General features: G+C 54.2%; 2 protein-coding genes across 13 annotated transcripts in view; one reads left to right on the top strand and one right to left on the bottom strand.

Annotated features, from left to right (window-relative positions):
• Nucleotides 1-6677, top strand: part of ZNF236 (zinc finger protein 236) — an 81712-nt gene extending 75035 nt beyond the window's left edge. For all 5 annotated transcript variants that reach the window (XM_074355188.1, XM_074355189.1, XM_074355190.1 and 2 more), the window contains 2 exons: nt 1414-1590; nt 2320-6677. In XM_074355188.1, the coding sequence (XP_074211289.1) occupies nt 1414-1590; nt 2320-2444 (302 nt within the window). In that variant the 3' untranslated portion in view covers nt 2445-6677. The remainder of the gene's footprint in view (nt 1-1413; nt 1591-2319) is intronic.
• A 623-nt stretch (nt 6678-7300) lies between these two features.
• Nucleotides 7301-21369, bottom strand: part of MBP (myelin basic protein) — an 83996-nt gene continuing 69927 nt past the window's right edge. For 4 of the 8 annotated variants that reach the window (XM_074355196.1, XM_074355195.1, XM_074355194.1 and 1 more), the window contains 5 exons: nt 15667-15774; nt 14319-14354; nt 13896-13928; nt 10531-10653; nt 7301-8629 (listed from right to left, as the gene is read on the bottom strand). In XM_074355196.1, the coding sequence (XP_074211297.1) occupies nt 8585-8629; nt 10531-10653; nt 13896-13928; nt 14319-14354; nt 15667-15774 (345 nt within the window). In that variant the 3' untranslated portion in view covers nt 7301-8584. The other 4 variants (XM_074355197.1, XM_074355199.1, XM_074355200.1 and 1 more) reach the window with 3 other exon arrangements.

The raw sequence follows: 21369 nt of genomic DNA on the forward strand, positions 1-21369 counted from the left end.
ACGCACCGGTCTCAGGCCCTCCGGTCTGCCTGCCTGTGGGCCTGACCTCACGGCTCCTCTCTGGCTGGTCGTCTTCCCACCCCTCTGCCCTCCTGGCGCCTGGCTGCCTCCGCCCCGAGCTGCCCCGTGCCCCGCTGTCCCCAGCTGCGCTGTCAGCAGCAGCCCTCGCAGCTCCCCAGCCGTGGCTCCTGCCTTCTCAGAGGTGCCCTTGCTCGTCCGCGTGGATCCCGGCACCACCAGGTAGCCCGCAGGTAGCCAGCAGATAGCTTCTGAGTGAAAAACAACCACCTGCCTCTTCACAGTGCGTTTATTCAGAAACACAATTTTAAGAGAGAGTAGTGACTGTTTGCCCTTTTAAATCACATAGACGCACATGAAGGGTTTGGAGACGGCCACCCAGCACACACTCCGGGGTGCCTTGCTGGCTGCCACCGGGGCCACCCCCCTTACCACGTGGGCACTCTGTCTTACAGCGGCCAAGGCCTTCCCGCTTCTCACTCTGCACACTCCCCTAGTCTGCAGAGACCTCTGCCTTGGCGGGCCGTGTGCTCTGAGCACGGGCCCGCAGGACAGGCTCCCTTCTTGTCGCCTGACTAGGACCTGGTGTGTCTTTTCCTGGGGCGTGATGTTGTCAGAGCCACAGCCCCAGGGATGAGGGCAGGACACCTTGGAGGCCACTTTTAGGACTCTGCCTGCCTTAGGCGCGTCTTAGTAAGACCTCCTTTGTCGTGGCCGCTGGAGGGGAGAAGGGAGGAGGGACACTTGTGAAGACAGGTGCCTCCAGAGCAGCCTCGTGGTGCTGGTGTGTGATGCAGGAGGCCTTGTGCAGACGTGACCAGACGTCCAACCAGAGCATGTGAGAAAGACCTTCCAGGCCGGGAGGAAAGGCTTGTGCTGAGCCCTGGGACAGGACGGGACCTGGGCCCTGGGGGCTGGGAAGTGGGTGACAGCGAGGGCCAGCACCAGGGCCCCGGCAGGGGTGAGAGCAGGGAGGGCTGCCCGCGGTGTGGCTGTGCAGCGGGTGTCGCTGGGCAGGTGTCCTCCAGGGCAGGCTCCCAGCAGAAGTCACGCTTGGCAACTTTTCCTTCAGTTTTCAGTTTCTGTATGAACTTGAAAGCAATTAATTGACATTTAAAAAAATACTATATGAATCATACCTTTAACCAAGTGGATTTGATATTCTCATGTCCTTAATGTCTTTTGCTCTTCTGCCCAATCTGTACGAGAAACATTGTGTTTAAACCACACGTGCTCTCCCGTTACTTCTGGGTGCTGCCAGGACTCCGCCTCTCCCTGGGGTGGCCTCGCTGCGGTCCCGGGGGTCAGCAGTCGGAGCGGCACAGCGGGAGGGGCCCGGCCGCCTCCTCCAGCCTCACTGGTTCCCGTGAGTCACTGACCATGCTTTTCCCCCAGGGGAGCGGCCGTTCCACTGCACCCTGTGCGAGAAGGCCTTCAACCAGAAGAGCGCCCTGCAGGTGCACATGAAGAAGCACACGGGCGAGAGGCCCTACAAGTGCGACTACTGCGTCATGGGCTTCACGCAGAAGAGCAACATGAAGCTGCACATGAGGCGGGCCCACAGCTGCGCGGGTGAGACGCCCGGCTGCGTCCGCGGCGGGGCTGGGGGCGGGGCGGGGGCCTCTGGGGTGGCCCCGGCAGCCGAGCAGCAGCTTCTGAGGGTGGCGCCCACTGGGTCCTTCCCGTTCGCCCCGCACAGCCTGGGAACGCCACCAGCCTTCTGGGAGACAGGAGCGACTGCAGCTGGCCCGAAGGCGGTGCGGGGGTGGGCGCAGCTGTGCGAGGGGGCATGAGCCGGAGTGGGGCCCGGTGTCTCGGGCAGGTGCTGGGGACCCCTCTTAGAGCCCGGTCTTGAGCTTGCCTTGGCTGGTGTGGGTGCCGGGGGCGGTGGCACCCAGGGGCCTCGGGAGCCACAGGCGGCGGGACATTTCACGCTGCGCAGTTTTCAGGGAGAGAAAAGTTTGCTCTGACATCGACACTCCAGTGCTTCCTGCTCCCCCTTCTGTTAGAAGAGTCATGCATGTCGTTGCCAGTCGTGTTAGTTACTAGTCGCTCGTCACTGACGTCACGTTAATGCGGCTGTGTGCGGCGAGCATGTGGCACGAGTGCTCCGAGCACTTGTGTTCAAGCAACAGGCGTCATCACCGACGAGTTACTACACCTGCAGCTCAAATCAGTCTTTTTTCACTGGGGTGGAAAGCAGATCAGTTTAGACGTTTCTTGTCTCTTTTAAGTTGCGTTTATTTAAACGTGGAAACTGTGTGCTGAGTGCCTGAGACTCTTCCTTGGTCAACACTGCAGGGACCTTGCAGGAGCCTGCCGGCCCGCAGGAGCACGGAGCAGAGGCACTGAGCCGCGCCCTCCACCTGGACGAGGTGGTGCAGGAGCCCGCGAGCGAGTGGCAGGCCCTGGCCAACGTGTTCTGATGCAGCAGCGGCCCCAGGATGTGTCCAGGGAGAGTGTGGAGAGCAGCAGAGCACTGGGGTTTCTGTTCTGAAACTTCAAGTGTTAAAAATGTTACCACAATAGCTTTTTTAGGTATAAAATTATCTACAGAATCACTGACTTTCAGAGACTTGTAGGAAAAGCTGGGAAAGATGGAAGCACGTCGTGCCTGTTTGTTGGCAGATCCCTGAACTCAGGTCCCGCAGCAGCGTCACCCCCTCCGCGGCCAGTGCGTCTGGTTAAAGAGAAATTAACTGGATCTCACTTACACTGTGGTTTCTCGTGTTAGCAGAGATGGACGTTAACGTGGAAAAAACAAGATAGGGTTTCCTTCATGCTTTCTGCTGTAAGAAGCATAGCTCGTAACACAATCTTAAGGTAGGTGCATGAAGTTCAGAAAAAATGTTAGGACACAGGGAAGCTTTTTCCATTTTTTTCCTCTGTGAACTTTGAAATTAGTAGAAATTGACTCCTTGTAGTCTACCGTAAGTTAATATAACCAATACCTTGAGAGGCGGCGGGACCAGTTCTCTCCACGGCAAACGTCTAATCAGTAGTTGCAAGAACGCGGTGTCTGGGGCGTGAGCCGAGGAACAGAGCGCGCCTGACACACAGACAGGGATCAGACTGTCCGCAGGGTGAGGCTGCACTGGCTGCACGCGTCGCCGGTCGGGCTCGCGGGCTGAGTCACTGCAGGAAGCACAGCCCGGCGCTGCACACAGGAAGCCGGAGCTGTCCCCGGAGCAGAGTGGCTGTGGCCCTGTCCCCCAGCCCCTGAGAAGCAGGCTTGTGCTTCAAGGAGGAGGCCCCGCACCAGCACTGCGCGCTCTCGGCGTGCATAAGCAGGTGTGTTTCTATTTCAGGGAATAGTCTTCAGTGTCATCAATGGTGCCACGTTCAACACGTCCCAAACCAAATCCTCCCCCGTGCGGGGCGGAGGGCGCCGTTCCCACAGCATTCCAAAGACGGAAAGTTCTCTACTTCACGTGAATCTCTCCTTTGAAATTATTTATATGTTCTATATATAAATACATATGTACATATACAGATATATGGGCCTCTGTGTGGCTGAACAGTATATTTTGTAAATAAGCACTAGTCCCCGTTACAGAGAGCGCAGCAGAGTTTTTACCTCCCAGCGAGCACTTGAGATCAGTATTATATTCATTTTACTCATAAATGGGGGTCCTTGTCATTGTGACATGGAGCTGGGGTTGGGTTTTGGTTTTGTTTTTGTTTTTTCTGGAAAATAATTGCCTTTATTTCCTCTCTCGGCCTCACTGATTTCAGAGGAGAGCAGTTTTATTATAAACATTGTATGGACCTTGTATATTAAGAGAGGGGCTCATTTTAGATTCCTGAAGAAAAACCCACTTCACTGTCACTTTCTGAAGGGGCATCTCTCGATTTTTTTTGTTGTCCACACTTCTGGGGTATGTATATAAGTAATATCGATGGTGATATAAAAACTTTTGTTATGTGAAGATATTTAAGTCAGAAAACTGTTAAATAATATTCCTTTTTTTTTCAAACTGCTTTGTGTATTGTATATTTTTTTAAGGAAAAAAAAGCCTTATTTGACTTATTCTTGTGATACTGGACTTATATCCTGAGGCTTTCCTTGAATGTCAGTGTGTATACCTGGCTATAGTCAGTGTATTCAGAATAATTGTAATTGTGCCAGAGTTTTAAAGGTTTGGCTTTTAATGCACTTTTCTTTTATAATTTTGTATTAAAATATTTTAGAAATGTTTATTAATTTTGGTGAACAGATATCTCCAAAGTTGAAATTATTGAAATTTAAAAAATTTTGTTCTTGCTAGGTTATTTATTTTGGTTTTAGCATTAAATGTCATCTCAGGACAGTCTCTAAAAGGGGTTTGTTCAATTCCTGATGATGTAGAAAGCGTAGCTCAGCGAGCTGTACTGTTGGTGCCCTGCCTGCCTATGTGAGGCCTTACCCGGTGAATCTAAAGCCTGCTTTTATTTTGGTTAAAGAAAAAAAAAAATCTATCAATAATCCATTTTGTGAGTTTTCCGAATTTATTATCAGGCAAACACAAGACCTTAATGTATTATTTTTATTTACTTCCTAATTATAAAAGCTGCTTCTTTGCAAAACATTCCTTGAAAAATAAGGTTTTGTAAAGACACACTTTCACTTGAACTCTCGGTGGAGTGGGGCGCAGGCGTATATGTGTGTGTTTTACTGGTTGGTAACACAGTCTTCTGACAGGAGGCTTCTGGCCTCCTGCATAACCAGGGTTTTGAGGATAGATAATTGTATTTTTTAAACTATTTCATCATAGCTTTGGAATAATAATAAATAAAAAAATGGAAGTTAGGAAATGTGATTTTTTTTCTTTTAAAATATTTTATATTAAACAGTTTGGCACATGAGTTCATTTCCAGGTCAGATCCTGTTCACAGAGCACTTCAGTGATGCTTTCCTTCCCTCCATGAGGAGCAGGTGGTGAGCGCTGCCCCTTGCAGGGCCTCCTTGAAGAGCTTCAGGACATGGTGTGATGGCAGTCAGCCGCAGGGTCACTGCTGTCCTCTGCACTGTCCCCGTCAGCCACACTCAGCAGTGCCCTGGTCATGGGTACGGTACCTTAGAAGTGCACGGCTGTCTGACCCACTCCCTTGGTGAGGTCACTGCCATGCTGTCAGTAAGCGGGGAGCACGAGTTACCTTTCACAGCATCTGAGCTGGGCCAGGGCCCTGCTGCCCTGGAGCCGAGGGGGAGTGTGGCCTCCCACTGCCGCACGGTGCAGAGGTGGCCCTGTCATGACAGGGCTGTCGGGGAGAGTGAAGACCTCCTTTTCCACACTGGACGCCCCGCCCCACGAGGTGCCATGGTGCAAGGACAGCGCTTCCAGGGGACAGCCTGCGAGCACGGTGCCCACCGTGGCCATCAGCTCGGCGGGGAGCCTGTCACACATGGCCAGTCACTCTCGGGGCGGGAAATCCACCCGAGTTGGTCATTCCCACGTTCCCTCGCATTTCTGCGTCATCCCGTCTCAGCGCTTAACTAGCCAGCATTTCTTTAGAACAGTATTTTGTAACTGTTTTTAAGGAGATGCGGACTTGAGTTTAACAGTGATACCCAGTGTCCTCTGACTTCTGAGCTCACACGTGCAGTGTTTACATGCGGGAGACGTGTGCCTGGTACCCGGACCAGGTTTCAGGAAGGAGGTGGGCTTCTGCCCTTCCACGGCTTTCCTCTTCGCAGAAGCGTGTTCATAACTCACAAAGATAGGTCAACGTGTTTAACACTAAACGATCATCACTCAGGGTTATGTAAATAACACGATTTTAAGGAAATGTATGTGATACATAGAACTGCTTTCTGGTGGTTATTTTTGGAAGTCTCATGCCTGCTGTTTGCATCGTCTTTCTCAGAAGTTTATTTCAAAGTACTGTTCCCCTGGCTCCACCCCCAATCCCTGCCCCAAAAGAGTTCGTGCAGGGCCACCCACCGCTGATCTACCCTCTTGGTGACCTCTGCTCTGCGAAGTGCGGTGGGGCGGAGGCACCAGCTGAGGCACCTACACTTCCCTCTTTGCCGCTTGGTCTCTATTCATGGAATGTAGGCATTTTGGCGTTTACAGAAAAAAGTTTCAAAAGTGTTTCCATACACATCTGGGGCCTCTGTACCTTTACTGAATTCCAGTGAAAATTAGCATTTAAACATCTAGCTGCAGCATTCATACACCGGCTCACACGTGGCTATGCGAGCTTCCTGCCCGGCCCTGCCCACACGGCCCCGCCACACCCTGCTCCCCAGACACCTGCTGCCCCTGGCGGGAGGCGCCCCAGCCGTTTCAGAACGTGAGTGATTAGGTCCTGAAAGCACCAAGAGTTAAAAAGCAAGTGGCAGGAGCAGGAGGCAGTAATCATGAAATACTTTGCTATTTAGTCTCTTTTACGTGTAACACTTCACAGCACGAAGGCTTTTGTATTAAGATTTGTAATCTACTTGATAAATTCAGAAGTGACAGTGATTCATTCTTGAGTCACCATTAAAAGACATTTTTAAAGTTAATTTTTTTCAATTTATGGAAGAATCCTTTTTTATCTTTAAAATTGTTTCATGGTCTGTTTATACATTGGATGGTATTTATTTAATCCAGTTTTGTACTAGAGATGGATAGATAGCTATGCCAAAAGCCACTGTACTGGCTTTAAGAATAATAAAGAGAGTTTTTGTATTATTTTAAAACTCCTGGGTATTTACTTATTTGGGCTCTGGGTGAGTCGCAGCATTTAAAGGTGGACGTTTTCCCTTGTCCCCTTGTCAGCGTGGGTTCACCTAGTACAATGCTGAGTTTGGGCTAAATTCAGACCTGTGGGGGCTGAGTGGTCTGAGGATGCCTTGTCTTCCGGCCTTGAGGGTATTTTTCACTTTATCTTGTTTGTAAAGTGTTTAAAGGAGGCTTGAAATGACATGAAAATCAATCATAATTGTCAGGGGACCTGTTCATGCGTCACGGGATACTGGACTGTCCCAGAAATGCCAATGGAGTTAGTTTATATATGAAGTTTATGGTTCACAGAGTCATTGTCCTGTTGAAGTAACAAATTAAGGACATCTTTTTCCTAGTTGGCCGTATTCCTAGGACGGAGGAGGGACTCCGCACGGTTCTGGACTGAGGTGGTGGCTCCTGTCTCCCGCTGGTACTCAGACTGCTGTCTGAGAACCCGCCCCTCGCAGGTGCTGGCTGGCAGCTCTGCGCCGCGCCCGGGAGGCAGCTGCGTGTGGCGGCTCCGAGACACGCTTCCCGCTTTCCCCCGATCCACAGACCAGGGTAAAAGCCAAATGAGACAGCTGTGCAAGTATCATTAAAAGTGTATTATTTTATTTCGATATTCGAGAACAGGGCACACTTCCCACAAGACCCAGCGCCAGAGCTCTTGCCGCCTGGCGGGTGCTGCGAGCTGAGATCATTCGGTGGTCAGCTCAAGGTGCAGTGTGTGTGTCGAGCGATTTGGAGGTTTTGTTTCTGAAATTTTACTTTTTTTTTTTTTTCTTACCCTCTCATCATGGAGGCTTTGTATTAATAGACATTCTGTTAAACCCACACTAAACTGGGAATTAGAACGGATTAGAGACGCGTCTGGGCTTTATGTCGACTGTTCCCCGACTTCGTTCTAGGGAGGGTGACGTCGGTGCGGGGGCTCTTTGGAAAGTTCAGAGGAGAGATGCTAAAATCAAAAGGCAGGAATCAGTGTGTTATGGAGGGGGAGCAAGGGGGATGTCAGCTAGAGTTAGAAGAGTGCGGTTCACAGGGGCCCGACCTCGCCCCGCCTGGTCGGCCGCGCCCACGCTCCAGGTCAGTGATGCGGGGAAGGTAAGTGTGTTCGTAGGGTGACTTCAAGGGGGCAGGAGGGCGAGACGGTTATCCCCCACGGAGGTTAGTATTCGCCACGTGCACTGCCGCGCTGAGCATGCCACCTGTCACCTTCACACTCCACAGTGACCCGCGTGCCACCGCGAGGCCACCCGGAGACTCCTGCGTCCGCCCTGAGCCGTGCCTCTCCCGCCCCTCCGGCCGGGCCGGCCAGGAAACACATCTTCGCAGAGGCCACTCCAAGGCCCGCCGCTGTCACCCGCTTCCCAGGGAGACCCTGTCTCCCGATCGAGGCCGCTGCCCGGTCCGAGTCCGCCCACGTCCCCTCTCCGCCACGCACGAGTCTGGCCACTACGTGGGACTCTCCCAGCTGCCCGCCCGCCTGTCACATACCAAAGCCCCCGCCGCGAAGCCGCTCCGATGCCCGACCCTGTTAGGAAGATTAAGTCCTTGCGGAGGTGAGAGGAGGCAGGAAAAGAAGCCAAAGGAAGCTCGGAGCTGCTCGGCCTCCGCACCCGGGCGGGGTCCCCACGGCTGCGCCCGGAGCCAGTCCCAGGGCTGGGGTGATGGTGGGGGCCCTGGATGCTCAGGGGCATGGCCAGGGGTGTTCCCGAGGACACTAATCTTCAGCCGTAAGGGGACAGGGGAGCCGTCTTCTGCAGGCGTTAGGGGTCATCTGCTACACTAGGGACTGATGCAAACGTGGTTAACATCTCAGGCAGTTGTATTAAGAAGCCGAGGACAGGATTCTGGGAGAGGGAGGCCGAGCTTCAACGTCTCGCCATGGGGGATCCGGACCGGCTGTCTCGTCCTCCCTGAGAGAAGGAAACAGAGTGTCAGGGGACGAGAGCCTCCCGCCACCTGGGCCGTCCTATGTCACTTGTCACAAGGCACTGGGCCTCTCTCAGTGCGTCTGCTGCTAAATGACGCCCACAGAGCTGATCTGTGGTTCTGGCCTCACAACCGCCCACAGCGCATCCAACACCCAAGTGCAAGGGGTGAACGGGCCACAGCGCGGATGTGCGCCTGGGGACGTGGCATTTCAGGGGCAGGGACGCTCAGCCGCTGCATGGCTCTGCCTTGAACAGGGCTTTGCTCCTCGGCGAGATTCCAGGAACCAAGCGGAGCTGTCCATGAACCATGACCGGGAAGACGTCCTCTGGGGGAAGTCTGGGTGCCCACGAGCACACCCTGGCTTGTCCCCCAGCAGGAGCCACCCTCTTGCTGGCCTCCCCGAGGACAGTCCTGTCCCCTCCTGTGAGCCTTCTTCCGTGGCACTGAGAAATCCAGCCTCCTGGTGGTGTTCAGGGGCCTTAAAAACCCACGAATGGACGTGTTTTCTGGGCAAATACAATTTGAAGTTAAACAGAGAAGAGAGCTGGCAGCAGGGCAGGTGACCCGGCTGTGCAGGGGCACAGGGACGTGGGGTGGGCGGCGGCTCCAAGAGGTGGCACAGTCGCTCCAGGTGCCACTGAGATTAGCTTGGAGGAGGGCACTTGCTTGCTTTTTTCACTTTCAGATTTTCTTTCAAATTTTTGTCTTTCTTTTTGGATTTCCCTTTTTCCTTAGGTTATGAATGAAAACCTGATCTCGCAAAGATTCCCTTTAGATTGTGAGCCCCCAGAAAGCAGGTTAGATACGAAACAAGCCCTTTACCAGACGACACACGGCCTGATTCCCTGACCTGCTCTCGCCTCCGTCCCCCGTGCCAAGCAGGAGAGCCCCAGTGCCTTATGACTCAGCCGCCAGGAGCGGGCTCAGTCCCAGCGTCAGCCCCACTGCAGCCCCTGCCTTCTCCAGTACCGACGGGGCACCTGGGCCTGCCCGCCATGGCGCCCAGGTCTCCTCTGTCCTGGGAGGCGGGTCCTGGCTCCAAGCCCTTCTGTCTCCGGGACGTTCACTTTCCTTCCAGGTGAGCCTGGCCTCAGTCAGAAGCAGCCCCTGGGCCGTGGGCGCTCACCGCCCCCCATGTCACCTCGTTTCTTTCCAGGAAAGACCTGCCCCGCTGTGGCTTCCAGGAGGGAGGGACTGAGAGACCGTCACCTCGGAGATCAGAGTGTGGGAGGAGCCCCTACGGGGTCTGGGGAGTCAGGGGGTGTCTGCTCCTCTCTGAGCCTGGAACCTCTCCGCCTCCCACTTCAGCTCAGGCCAGGGTGACGTGCGGCCCCGTCACTACTCAGCCGGTCTGAGATCTGAGGGTTTTGCGAGCGACGCTGTCTGGCCCTGAGCAGTGACGGCCTGTTTCGTGGGTGACCGGGCAGGGCGCCTCACAGGTGTCCTTGTACCCCCTCCACCGTCACAGGGGCTTCTGCCCAGATGTCACCCCATCTTACGAAGGAGAAACTAAGGGAGATTGGGGCCAAGGTAACTCAGCGAACGGACGGAGGACCTGGGTCTGCATGTTACCCGACGGGACGGACACCTCGGTCCCCGGGGTCTCTCACCCTCCGTTCACCCAGGCTCCCGCTGGCTCCCTCGGGGACAGAGGGCTGCTGCCCCGGCCAGGAAGCCACCTGACCTTCCGGAGGTGTTGATGCCTTCCAGCCCCATCCCGAGGCCCGGCTGTAACCTCTGTCACCCCTTGTCCTCAAGCTCCCCTAGGGCCCTGGGCCCTGAAGAAGCGCCTGCCCCATGGATGGACATGCAGGGGGACTTCTGAGCAGCCGCAGCCCCTGGCCCCTCCCCAGGGCCTCCCCACATCCAGAAGGTACGTTACCAGCTTGAAGATTTTGGAAAGCGTGCCCTGGGCGTCGTGGGCCCCCTTGAGTCCCTTGTGAGCCGATTTGTAGTCGGAAGCTCTGCCTCCGTAGCCAAATCCTGGCTTCTGGCCCTCAGAACCCTGCAAGAGAAGGTGCCACCTGCTGGTTCCCGGGGACAGTCCAGGCCCCAGTGAGGCCCCGTGTCCATCTGCGCTGGCTCTGCCTGGGACATGCCCAGGGCCACCCTTGGAATGATCCCCCCTTTTCTATGACAGTGGATCCCCGTCTCCACGCTGCGTGCTTTTCAAGAGCAGATCAGCCAGCGTCAAGCAGAACAGGGTCAGCAGCCTTTGCCCGTGTGTCTGGAGGGAGGGGCACCAAGGCCACGTCCCCAGGCAGAGCCCCCGGCGGCCATTCGCCCAGCCCAGTTCTGGTCGTGCACACAAACTGCTCACATCTGCTGCCCTGGAGGCACCAACAGCCTTCGGACCTTGTGAAAGGTTGGAGCGCACACCCTTCTAACATGCAAAGACAAAATTCCTAATCCTTCGGCCTGGAGGAGCCTCTCCGGGGAGTGACCAGCACCAGCTCTCTGGGCCCCAGCGTGGATGCCCCGAGCACGGATGGTGACCTGGGACCAGGGCTCTTCCTGGGGCTCTGGGCTCAGAGCCGCTCACCGGAGGGAAGAGGGCAGGTCTGGGGTGGGGAGCCAGGTCCTCCGGCATGTGCACCAGGGCACAGCCCCAGGGCCGGCAGCCAGGACGGGTCTCGGCCACTCCCTGGCTCTGCAACCTTAGGCAAGTGTCGGAACCCCTGTGAACCTGTTTCCTCCTCTTCTATAAAATGGGGGTTATGGATGCTCTGCTTTGAGAACCGAGCCTGTAGCTCTGAACTTTCAGGTTCCCCCGCCCCTCAGGCAGAACAGGCAGCCTCCACCCTGGCCTCCAACTGCCCCCAAAGCCCTCTCTCACTCTGGGGAAGAGGAAGAAGGTGGCCAAACGGTTACTGAGATGTAAGGGTATCTGTGTCTCTAGGGCTGGTCTGCAGGCTCATACGCTCTCGTTTCAAAGGGAACGGCCCTGTAAGTTCCGGGTGCTCAGAATGTTAGCGCTCGCGGTAAAGGGTGTGCCAGCCCTGGGTCCCTCGGGGCGGCCCAGGCCGCTCAGCGCCTCTGCACAGGACCCGCCCGCCTCACGGCCCCTGTGCGCCCAACCTGAGACGCCACTTTTTATTTTGCCAACGGGAAACGGGAGACTCTCTCTATGGACTTCTCCTAAGAATTCTATAAACAAAATAAAACCGTCTCCTGTTCAGAACCCCAGAACCCTTCGTCTCTGTCTACAGTCCGTTTCCGTTTCACGAGAGGGTTGTAGGGCTGAGGGGAGCTCGGGAGCCCATCCCTCTAGTTTAGCGGTGCTGGAGCCCGGCTCCGGAAGGCTCGCGGCTCCTCCAGCCGCCCGCCTCGCGTCTGGACTGGAGCTGGGCCAGGGCCGTCTGTCCACCGCCCCTCGCCCTCAGCTGCCAGAATCCACGCCGTCCTTCCCCTTCAGCCGCACTTGGGAACAGATGCTGGCCACGCAGAAGCGAGGCAGCCGCTTTTACGTGAAGGTTTGCACACAAGGGTTCTCAGGTGTGAACAGATGGAGGCGGTGGAAGCCGAGGCCGCTCCCAAGGGGAGCCCAGCGCTGCCCACGGACACGGTCTCTCCCCCACGACGGCGGAGGGGGACCACGCCCAGGGCCCGGCGTGGGTGGGAGCCGCAGAAAACCACGCGTTCCCGGGCAAGGACGAAATCATTCTCCAGCTCTGCCGTTCCCTCCAAAAATAAAAGAGCTCCTGGGAATCAAATTCAAGGACTGGTTTTCCACTTAAGAATCTGCTTAATTTTTCTCTTTTCATATTCTCGGCCACTTATCTCTTTGGACCTCCTGGAAGTCACCAGAAAACATACAACACAGTTTAGCAAATTGGCGGGACTTTCAGAAAGTCCAAGCAGGAAGACAGTCCGGTGGCTTCAGGAAACAGACAAACTGGCTCACAGAATAAACACAGAGAAGGATTTCGCTCTGGGAACAAGAGGAATTTAGCAGACATTGCTGGGACCAGAAACGGAGAAGTGGAGAGGCGCGCCATGCTGTTAGCCGCTGGGTCGAGGTGGAAGGAAGACGGTCCTTTCACCCTCCCCTCGCTCCACAGTCAGCGATGCCCTTGCCTGACGCCCTGGGGCCATGCCTAGGAGGTCAAGAGACAGGCTAAGTGGTTACTGAGGTCAGATTTCCGGATCAGACATGGGTTTCATCCTTCAGCGTCACCTCTGTCTCCTGCGGGCGCAGAAAGTCAGTCGTTAGTTGGCTGTGAGTGCTGGCCCACGTCAGTGTCCTTCTTATTCTCATAATTTTGCAAATTCATTGTGTCAGGAAAAGCTCAGGTGTATTCATATAAAGTGTCCCAGCAAACAGCTCAGAATTCAGTGCAATGATGCAGTTCAGGAGCTTTGTGGAAAATTTCCTCTGCCGTTTCTCTGCGGGGCTCCCCTCCCCCACTTCCTCCCTCCCTTTCTTTCTCTCTTTTTTCCTTTTCCTTTCTAAATGCAACGATGCTTATTAACTGAGCATCAGCAGAGGTAGGATGTGCACCAGGGAACAGGACATTTTGTCACCAAGACGCACGGAATCCCTGGCCTGTGGGTTAGAGGTTGTTTTACTCTGGAAATTGTCACTTTCATAGAGTAAGAACTGTATCTCGTATTCACTAGTAAACTGCGGTCCACGCATTTGGTTAGAACATGTGGACAGGCATTTTAAGTTGGCTCAGACACCGAATTTTATGAGAAAGTGAACAAGTCGGGCATTTAAAATCTTCACGGACACTTTGTTCTCAGACAGTCCTAAACACAGTTTTCCTGGGTAGCCTGGCTGCTAAGCTTTAGTTACGACTACGCCAAAACCCCAGTCTTCTGGGTTACTTAGGTTACTGCAAACTGAATAACTGAATTTAGCATCTTTCCTTCTTGTTAGCAGGATCACTGTCTCTCAACAGAATGTCGACATCTGGGGAGGGCTGGCTGCTTAGTGGGCCCGCACGCCGACACCTGGGACTTGCTTTTCTCATCTGTCGTTTGGGAAGGAAATCAGGGCTTTTCTCAGATGTGGAGTTGCTCCTCCTCCGGGAAGGAGCCCGGTGGGATCTCCTCGGGGCCGTTTGGTGCCTGGTCCCCGGGGCCTGAGTGGTGCTGGAAGGAAGGGGCAGGCGGGGCCGGGTGGGAGAGGAGGTGGACCGCGCAGCTGAATCGCAGGGATAGCCGGCTGAGTGGCCGTGAGGCCTGGGGGGGGGGTGGTGGGGAGGCGGGAGGCAGCAGGACAGACGTGTGCTTGTCACCTACCCAGCTAAATCTGCTGAGGGACAGTCCTCGCCCCTGCGTGAGGAAGAGAAAGAGACAGTGACATTCTGATCAGTGTGGGAGAAACTTTCTTTCAATAAAACAGGAAACAAAACCAATACAACACAGCACATGGATTTTGTCCCATGCGCAGGATGCCCGTGGTTGGTGTGGCCACCTGGAGTGGCCCCGGGAGGGTTTCAGATCAGGGTTTCCAGGGCAGGGGAGCTGGGTGCTGGCTGCACGGTTGTCGGGGCGGGGACGCCGGGCACTTCTCAGCCTGCCCTCCAGGGGATCCACTGGGCAGAACATTTGGGGATGAGGTCAGGTAGCTGTGAGTCCAGCCCGCTGTTTGGTCCATTTAGGGATTTCAGGGGACAGTCTATAAATAGACTGATGGTGACTCAAAACATCCAGAGGTCTTACCTTTCCTTGTGAAGGAGGAGGCGTGCGAGGTGTCACCTGCAAGGACAGGAGAACGGTGAGCTGGGTGGGGGGGGGGTGTCCATCCTGCAGAGCAGCCCTGACACTCCTTGAGGGAGCCCACGTTGTCACCTCATTGTCACCGCCTGCTGTCACCTAGGTTGCTGCTAATTCGCAGCCAGATCCTGTTGCCTGCGAGGGTCTAGTTTCTGTCAGGTGTAAAAAGCCACCCACTCAGACTCTGCCTGGCGCCCCTCTTTCTGTCCTACTTGAGTGGGAAATGCAGTGTTTGAGAATTTGAAAGTGTCCATTGCTACCCAGAGCTTCCAGAACACTCAGGAAGTGCCTGAGAGGGTGGGAAGCACACCCAGGGCTCTGTGACAAGGCAGCGTGTGCTCCGGTGACACACCCGCCCGCACCGAAGGAGGTGGTGAATGTCACCAGGATCCTTTCTGGGGCTGGCAGTAAAGTGTCCCTGAAACTGAGCCTCAGAAGGAACGCCCTAGTGTCTGTGACTCCAGAACTCACCATCAGCACGAAGCTGTCATCTGAAACGTCTGCCGCATGGAAAGCTTATCATTAGAGCCTGTGGTTTGGCTTTTGTTTTTAAGACGCTATTTTTTAGTGCAGTTTTAGGTTTTTAGGGAAATTGCACAGCAGTTGCAGAGAGTTCTCCTTGCCCCTCTGTCCTGAGCACAGCTCCCTGCTAGGACCCCTGGCTTCGGTGTGGCCCTTCTGTTACAGCGATGAGCCGGGGTTGACCCGTTACCTCTGAAGTCCATGGTTTGCATCAGGGCTCACTGTGCTGTGCAGCCCACGCATGCTGACGACATGTGGGGGCACCTGCCATTGGTGTTGTCACAGCAGGCTCCCCGCCCCCCCCCCCCCCGAGCCCCTGGTCCCTGAGTCCCTCCTGCCCCCAATCTCCTGACCTTTCTGCTGTCTCCTCAGCTGCGCAAAGCTTGTATTTTTAAACTAAGGACCTCATAGCAGTTTACAATCAAAACGACTGAGTTCTTTGGTAGGACACAGAGTTCAGTGAGAGGCAGGTGCAGCTGGGACCTGGAGCTAGGCCCGAGCTCCTGAGGCCAGTCTCACCCTGAGGACGAGGGAGTTGTCACCTGGGATATACTGAGACCCTCTTGGGTCAGAGCTCAGGGTCACCTGGGGGATACACTCAGACCCTCGTGGGTCAGGAGCTCGGGGCACCTGGGGGATATACTCAGACCCTCTGGGTCAGGAGTTCAGGGTCACCTGGGGGATATGCTCAGACCTTTGGCCAGGCGCCCCCTCATCCTTGTAATCTCCTCTCCCCCCACCCCGTCAGGTGCAGCGGGACGGGCGCACTTACAATGTTCTTGAAGAACTGCACTACAGGGTTTTCGTCTTGCGGCCGGCCGTGCTGCGACTTCTGGGGCAGGGAGCCGTAGTGCGTGGTTCTCGCCGCGTGATGTCCATCCTGAAAGATAGGATGCGGGGATCTCAGGACAGCCCGTCCCTCGGTCTTGTCCCTTTTCTGTGGACCCAGATTCTTTTTCAATCAGGACTTACGCTGGGAGGCTGCACATGCACCCTGAGACGCAGCCCTGGCGGGAGGGAGGACCCCACCGCAGGCCAGCGCGAGGCACTGGCCTGGGTAGTAGTGACAGGGGTCGCAGAAGGGGCAGAGGGTGATGAAGGTCACCTAAGGGCGATTCCAGCTACCATGGGGAGGAAGAGCGCCTTTCCCCCGGCTCCTGTTTTGGGTAAAGGAAAACACTCAGGAATGGCACATGAAACAGCCGTAGCAGCACATCATAGCTGCGCGTGTGAACTGCCACCTGCCTCTCACAGTCAGCGCCAGGGTCACAGAGGCCCCTCCGTCCGCCCAGCCCTGGGCCACCGCTCCCTGGCCAGAGCGAGCAGGGCAGGACTGTTGGGCACTGTGCCCAGGCCCAGCCACCGTCCATGGAACCAGAACTTTCTGGGTCAGTGACTGGTGCAGAGGAGACAGCAGTGGTGAGCATCGCTGGGCCGGGCAGCAACTCGCTTCCCGCGGCCTCGCGGCCCCCTTGGCTGGCTGGCCGCTGCCTGTGCCCCCGCAGGAGCCCGCCCGCCCTGGGGAGAGGCCCGGGGGGAAGGTGCGGACAGGGCGCCCTCTGCAGAGGCGCTAACAGGGCCTCCCAGCTGCTTCTCGTGCTCAGAAGGAGGGGGCCAGAGTCCGTCGTCAGGAGAATTTCATTAAAGCCAGTCGGTGAAATGTGCCGAAGCCTCGTGAACACGTCCCTCCATTTCCCGCTTGGTGCGTGCGGCTCAGAAGGCCGTCGTCGCACGCAGGAGACACTGCTGCCACCAAGCCTAAAAAGTGCTTCTCGAGAATTTAGTGTGTTTCATGGGCTTAGTTTCACAGGTGAGACTTGCACCCCCGACCGGACTGTCCTTGGAGTTACGGGTGCACTGTCCCCACACCAGCTGCAGACATGCTGTCCTTGGTACCAGATACAGGCCCGCTGTACTGGCGCTCAGTACAGGTGTGTTGTCCTTGGCGCCAGTTCCAGGCGTGCTGCCCACACACTAGTTACCGCTCACGTCTCTGACTCCCCAGCTGATGGCCTTCCCACACCCCCCGCGAGGTCTGAAACCCTGCCGTCCCCCTGGACTCTGCTCCACCTCCCCTATTAGCTCAGCTAACAAACCTTGCAGGTTTTGCTTTAAAACACTCCTGGCACGTGTGCCCTCCCCGACATCGGCACTGAAGCGAAGGCCGGGGTGGCCCTCCTCCGGTTCCTCCCGTTCCAGCCCGTGCGGCTTTGCGAAGGACGCTGCCTCCCTCCTTCCCCTCCACAACCTCTCCCTGCGCCTGCTTCTCTCAGTTCAGCCTCTTCCTTTCTCGCTGGCCTGGAAGGCCCCCTCGGGGTCCGACACTGGACCATGTGCCCAGGTTTTCCTCTATTTTCTGAGAACTGTCTTGGCCCTGAGTGGACCGGCCCCCTCTCTGTCCTTTAAACAAGGTGTCCACGAGCCCCCCCAGGCCCCCACTGCCCTGCTGGCCAGCCTTACACACACTTCTCCAGTGAAGAGAGTGTAAAATTAAGAATTAAAAAGGGAACAAATGAGCTAGGTGACTGTGTAAACTACTTCCTGAGAAAAAGCGACCTTTAAGGTCTAGCGTCTCTGCCGAGTGGGGTTATTTACTAGGTGCCGTCCTAATGGCTGAAAAGAATGAAAACAACTCAAAATTTAGTACAACTTACGCTTACTTTGGTGTTTATATACCGTTTTTTTCTGCATGATGTGTTAGATTTTGAGTCATGGAAACACCATGCACTTTAATTCACACATTCTTGATTCAACTAGAAAAATTTCTTACATTTTATAAATGAATGTTCAGGTAGAATATGTGCATTTCATATTATTAAAACTCATCTCTGCTGTGAGACAGTTAATGGAGCACTGGGTTGCTAATAATATTTCACGTGACAATCACGCATACCAGCTTTGAACGCTGAAAGCGGAACTATATATTTTGGTGAGTTTTATTACAAATACATTGGTCACCAGTCTTTTGAGGGAAAAATAACTTAAATCCTTTAAGGAACACATGAAGTTGGTAAATTGTATTCCAGTTCTTGGAATCTGGGGTCAGAACCGTTCATGAAAAAGGCAATTGCTGCTCTACGGCCCTCAGCACAGAGCTACGCATCCCATAAGCATTAACTGCTTGTCAAATTAACACGGCGACTGGATCACTTTTAATACAGAGCTGAACACATGGAACAGACGTTAAGTAAGAGCAGCCATCATGAAACCTCACGATTATTTTGTTACATATGCTTTGGAGAGTGACTGGACGAGGCCTTGGACTCAGACTCTGTCCAGGAGGCTCTGCCGTAGTCACGTGGTTGCAGCAGCATTGCTATGTTGCAGCTGCAATGGTCTGTTACTGACAGGACAGTTAGTCATGTTTTCATACATTAGTTAAAAAATTCTGAATTTAAAGCCACTACTGTATGTAATAGCACCTGAGAAACAAATATTACTTATAAATTTAGCAAAGCATGTATAGGATCTTTATGCAAAAACCAGAAAATGCTGGTGGAAGAAATCAAAGAAGACAAACAAGTGGAGAGACATACTATATTCACGGATCAGAAGATTCAGTGTGGCAAAGATACCAGTTCTCCCCAAACTGACCTACAGGTTTAATGCACAGATTTATCTGTGTTCACGAAGGACCGAAAGCCAGACTTGTTAACACTTTATGATTATTTGCCACGCCTGGTGTCTCTGGGTTCACGTCTATCCTGTTCCAAGTCCCTCATTTACTTTGCAGGTGATTAAAAGGCACAGGAGGAATTCGAAGATCAGTCTTCCTGTAGAGTAAGAACCGGGCAGGAGGGAGTGGCCATCACCCTGACGTTGGGCGATCAGAGAAGATGGGACCCGAGATGCGGACCCCACCCCACGCCCACCCGTCTACACTTGCGGTCAGGACATTAACATGGGGACTCCGAAACACACACGGCTGAGTATCTCGATAGACGAAACTAGAAAAAAAAATTGTCCAATTAAAAAAAATGAAAACCTCTCAGTCGTTCAGAAAAATAATATTACGTGAAGATTTGGAACAAACTCATTCGTGGAAGAAACCCCACAGATGAAGGAAGACCTTGGCTCATGCTCTCATGCCCACGTGCAGACCCGGCTTCCGGCAGGTGGGAGGGAGCCCCCGAGATGTGGACGTGACCACAGCGACACGGTGGCACATGCACTGACATGTTACCCTTTTCTGTGTCATGATTAACAAAACAACAATAAACGTTGTGATGGCCTATGAAATAACATTGTGCTAAAAAACTTACACACTATGGGAGGAAGGCCACGGGATAAAGGACCGCTATGCCATTGATTTTTAACATGAATTGCTTTCCGTTGGCCTGTTTCACTCACTGCTGTTTTTGAAAAATGACTGTGTTCCCTCCACTTGTGTTAATGTCCTTTGCCAGCGGGAGGAGCTCGTGCACTTGGCTTCTGGGCGGCTTTCGCGCACCCCCCCCCCACGGCCCCCCTCACCCCAGACACCAGGGAGGATTTTTAACTGTTTTCCAATTTGCTGGAGAGCTGGGAGTTCTTAAACTGGCGAATAATAACGGGAGATTAGTTTTCGCCTGATGCATCTGAAGATGGATGGCCTTCAGATGGGGGAGAGATCCATTCCATGAGTGAGCGGCTGTTTTATGGAAACAGGGACAAGGCGTTTGTCTGCGCCATCATTTGTGTTTGGATTTGATTGGAGCAAATTGATGGAGTTATTCCCGCTCAGAGGAAAATGCTGTTATCTTGAAAAAAAAAATGAATATTCACTGTGCCTGCGGCTTTGTGCTTCGGGGAAAAGAGAGTTCTAGTTCTTAATTTGTTTCTTGTCTGAGGGAGGAATTTAAAGTCTTCCCTGAATCCACCATCAGAATGCCAACGACCCTAATCATAGCAAGCGCGCGGTTCTGGGACGTGTCCCCACTCTGTGTTCACACTCGCGGGCCCTGTGCCCTCCCTGTTGGGCCCCAGGAGACCGGACCCCCTCCCCTCCCTCTGCCAAGCATTAATGTCCTTGCCTCTCTCTTCTGGAAGAATGACTCGGATGAGGACAAAGGAGGCAAGAGAACAGTAATAAATCATCAGCTACCCAGGCACAAATAACGCAGCCGGAGGGCTCGCGGTGGTCGCGCTGGCACCGCCGGCCCGTCAGGACCAGCTCTCATTCTGGTGCTTTAAAACCCAAGCTCCAAAATCCTGCCTGTCTCTTGCGTCGGCCCCTAATGACAAAGTGTCCATGATGATGTGATGCCCCAGGTGCGGGGCAAGGTGAGGGGCACCAAATGCCCGCAGGTCACAGGTGTCACCCAGAGGACGCTTTGTCCCTCCACGCTGACTCCGGCTCGTCACCCGCCAGTTTGGGGGGAACTGGTCCTGCAAACACAATGCGTACCTGACAAGGAGTGTTGGTAACACGAGCTCCATCTTTTCCACGTGATGTGAACAGAGCTGAGCTCCGCGCGGAGCGGCTGTTTGGAAACCTCTGCCCTCTTAAAACTCAGAGTCGAGCGTCTTCCTGGAGGTCGCCGACGCAGGTGCCCTCACCCCGGGCTGTCTCCAGCTCAGCCTGCCGACGGCCCTGGGTCTGTTAGTGAGGCGGAAGCCCCATAAAAAGACCGGCAGGACCCCGAGGCAGGGCCGCTGCTCTCCTCCCAGCACCGTCTGGTTCCCTGGCCCAGAGGCTCTATCTCACTTTTTGTCTCTAAAGCGGCTAACTTACACCTAGGATTCTATTGGTTCCCTGAGCTCACTTCTGATTGGTTATTTCCTTCACTCCTGACTGGTTATTAATCTCACTTCTGATTGGTCCAGCTCCCTAACTTCTGATTGGTCCATTTGTAGTACTTCATTTGCATGGAGCTCACTCCTGATTAGTCTATTTCTACAAAGCTTGTTCCTCGTTGGTCAACTTCTGTTACCTTATTTACATACGATGTTGCAAAGTGTAAACTGGCAGCCTATAAAAGGCCTGTGTAAACCTACAGAGAGGGTCCACACCTTGAAGTGTTAACATTCTCTGGGCCTGCTGGCGTAGTAAACTTGAGTTCTCCAACTGTCTGTGTGCTGCTTGGTCTTTCTCCGGGATCTAGGTTGCTGTCACAACTGAGCTGTAACGCGAGCTGGAACTCATTCTTCTGCAACATATCTACAGATGCAGATGGTTCCTGAACAGCCATCAGACTTCAGCGGACACCTAACTCCTGACGGGAAATCTGCCGAGGCCCCGGGCAGCTGTCCGGCTTAGCGATGGGCACTGATGCCAGGGCAGAGCTTGGCCCACAGTGGCCTCTCTGGATCTGTCTCGGATGGGTCCCGTCATCTGGTGGCTCAGAGCAGTGACAAGTTCCTTCCAGGCACTTTCTGAGTCAAGTCAGTCACACAAGTTCTAGGAATGCATGGTTCTCCTTATGTCCCCAGAAGAATCTAGTGTGAAAAAGGAGCAAAGACAGCGATGCCACCTGCCTTTAAACCCTGGGGTGGA

This window comes from Camelus bactrianus, chromosome 30 (assembly GCF_048773025.1).
Source record: "Camelus bactrianus isolate YW-2024 breed Bactrian camel chromosome 30, ASM4877302v1, whole genome shotgun sequence".
Classification (NCBI taxonomy): Eukaryota; Metazoa; Chordata; class Mammalia; order Artiodactyla; family Camelidae; genus Camelus; species Camelus bactrianus.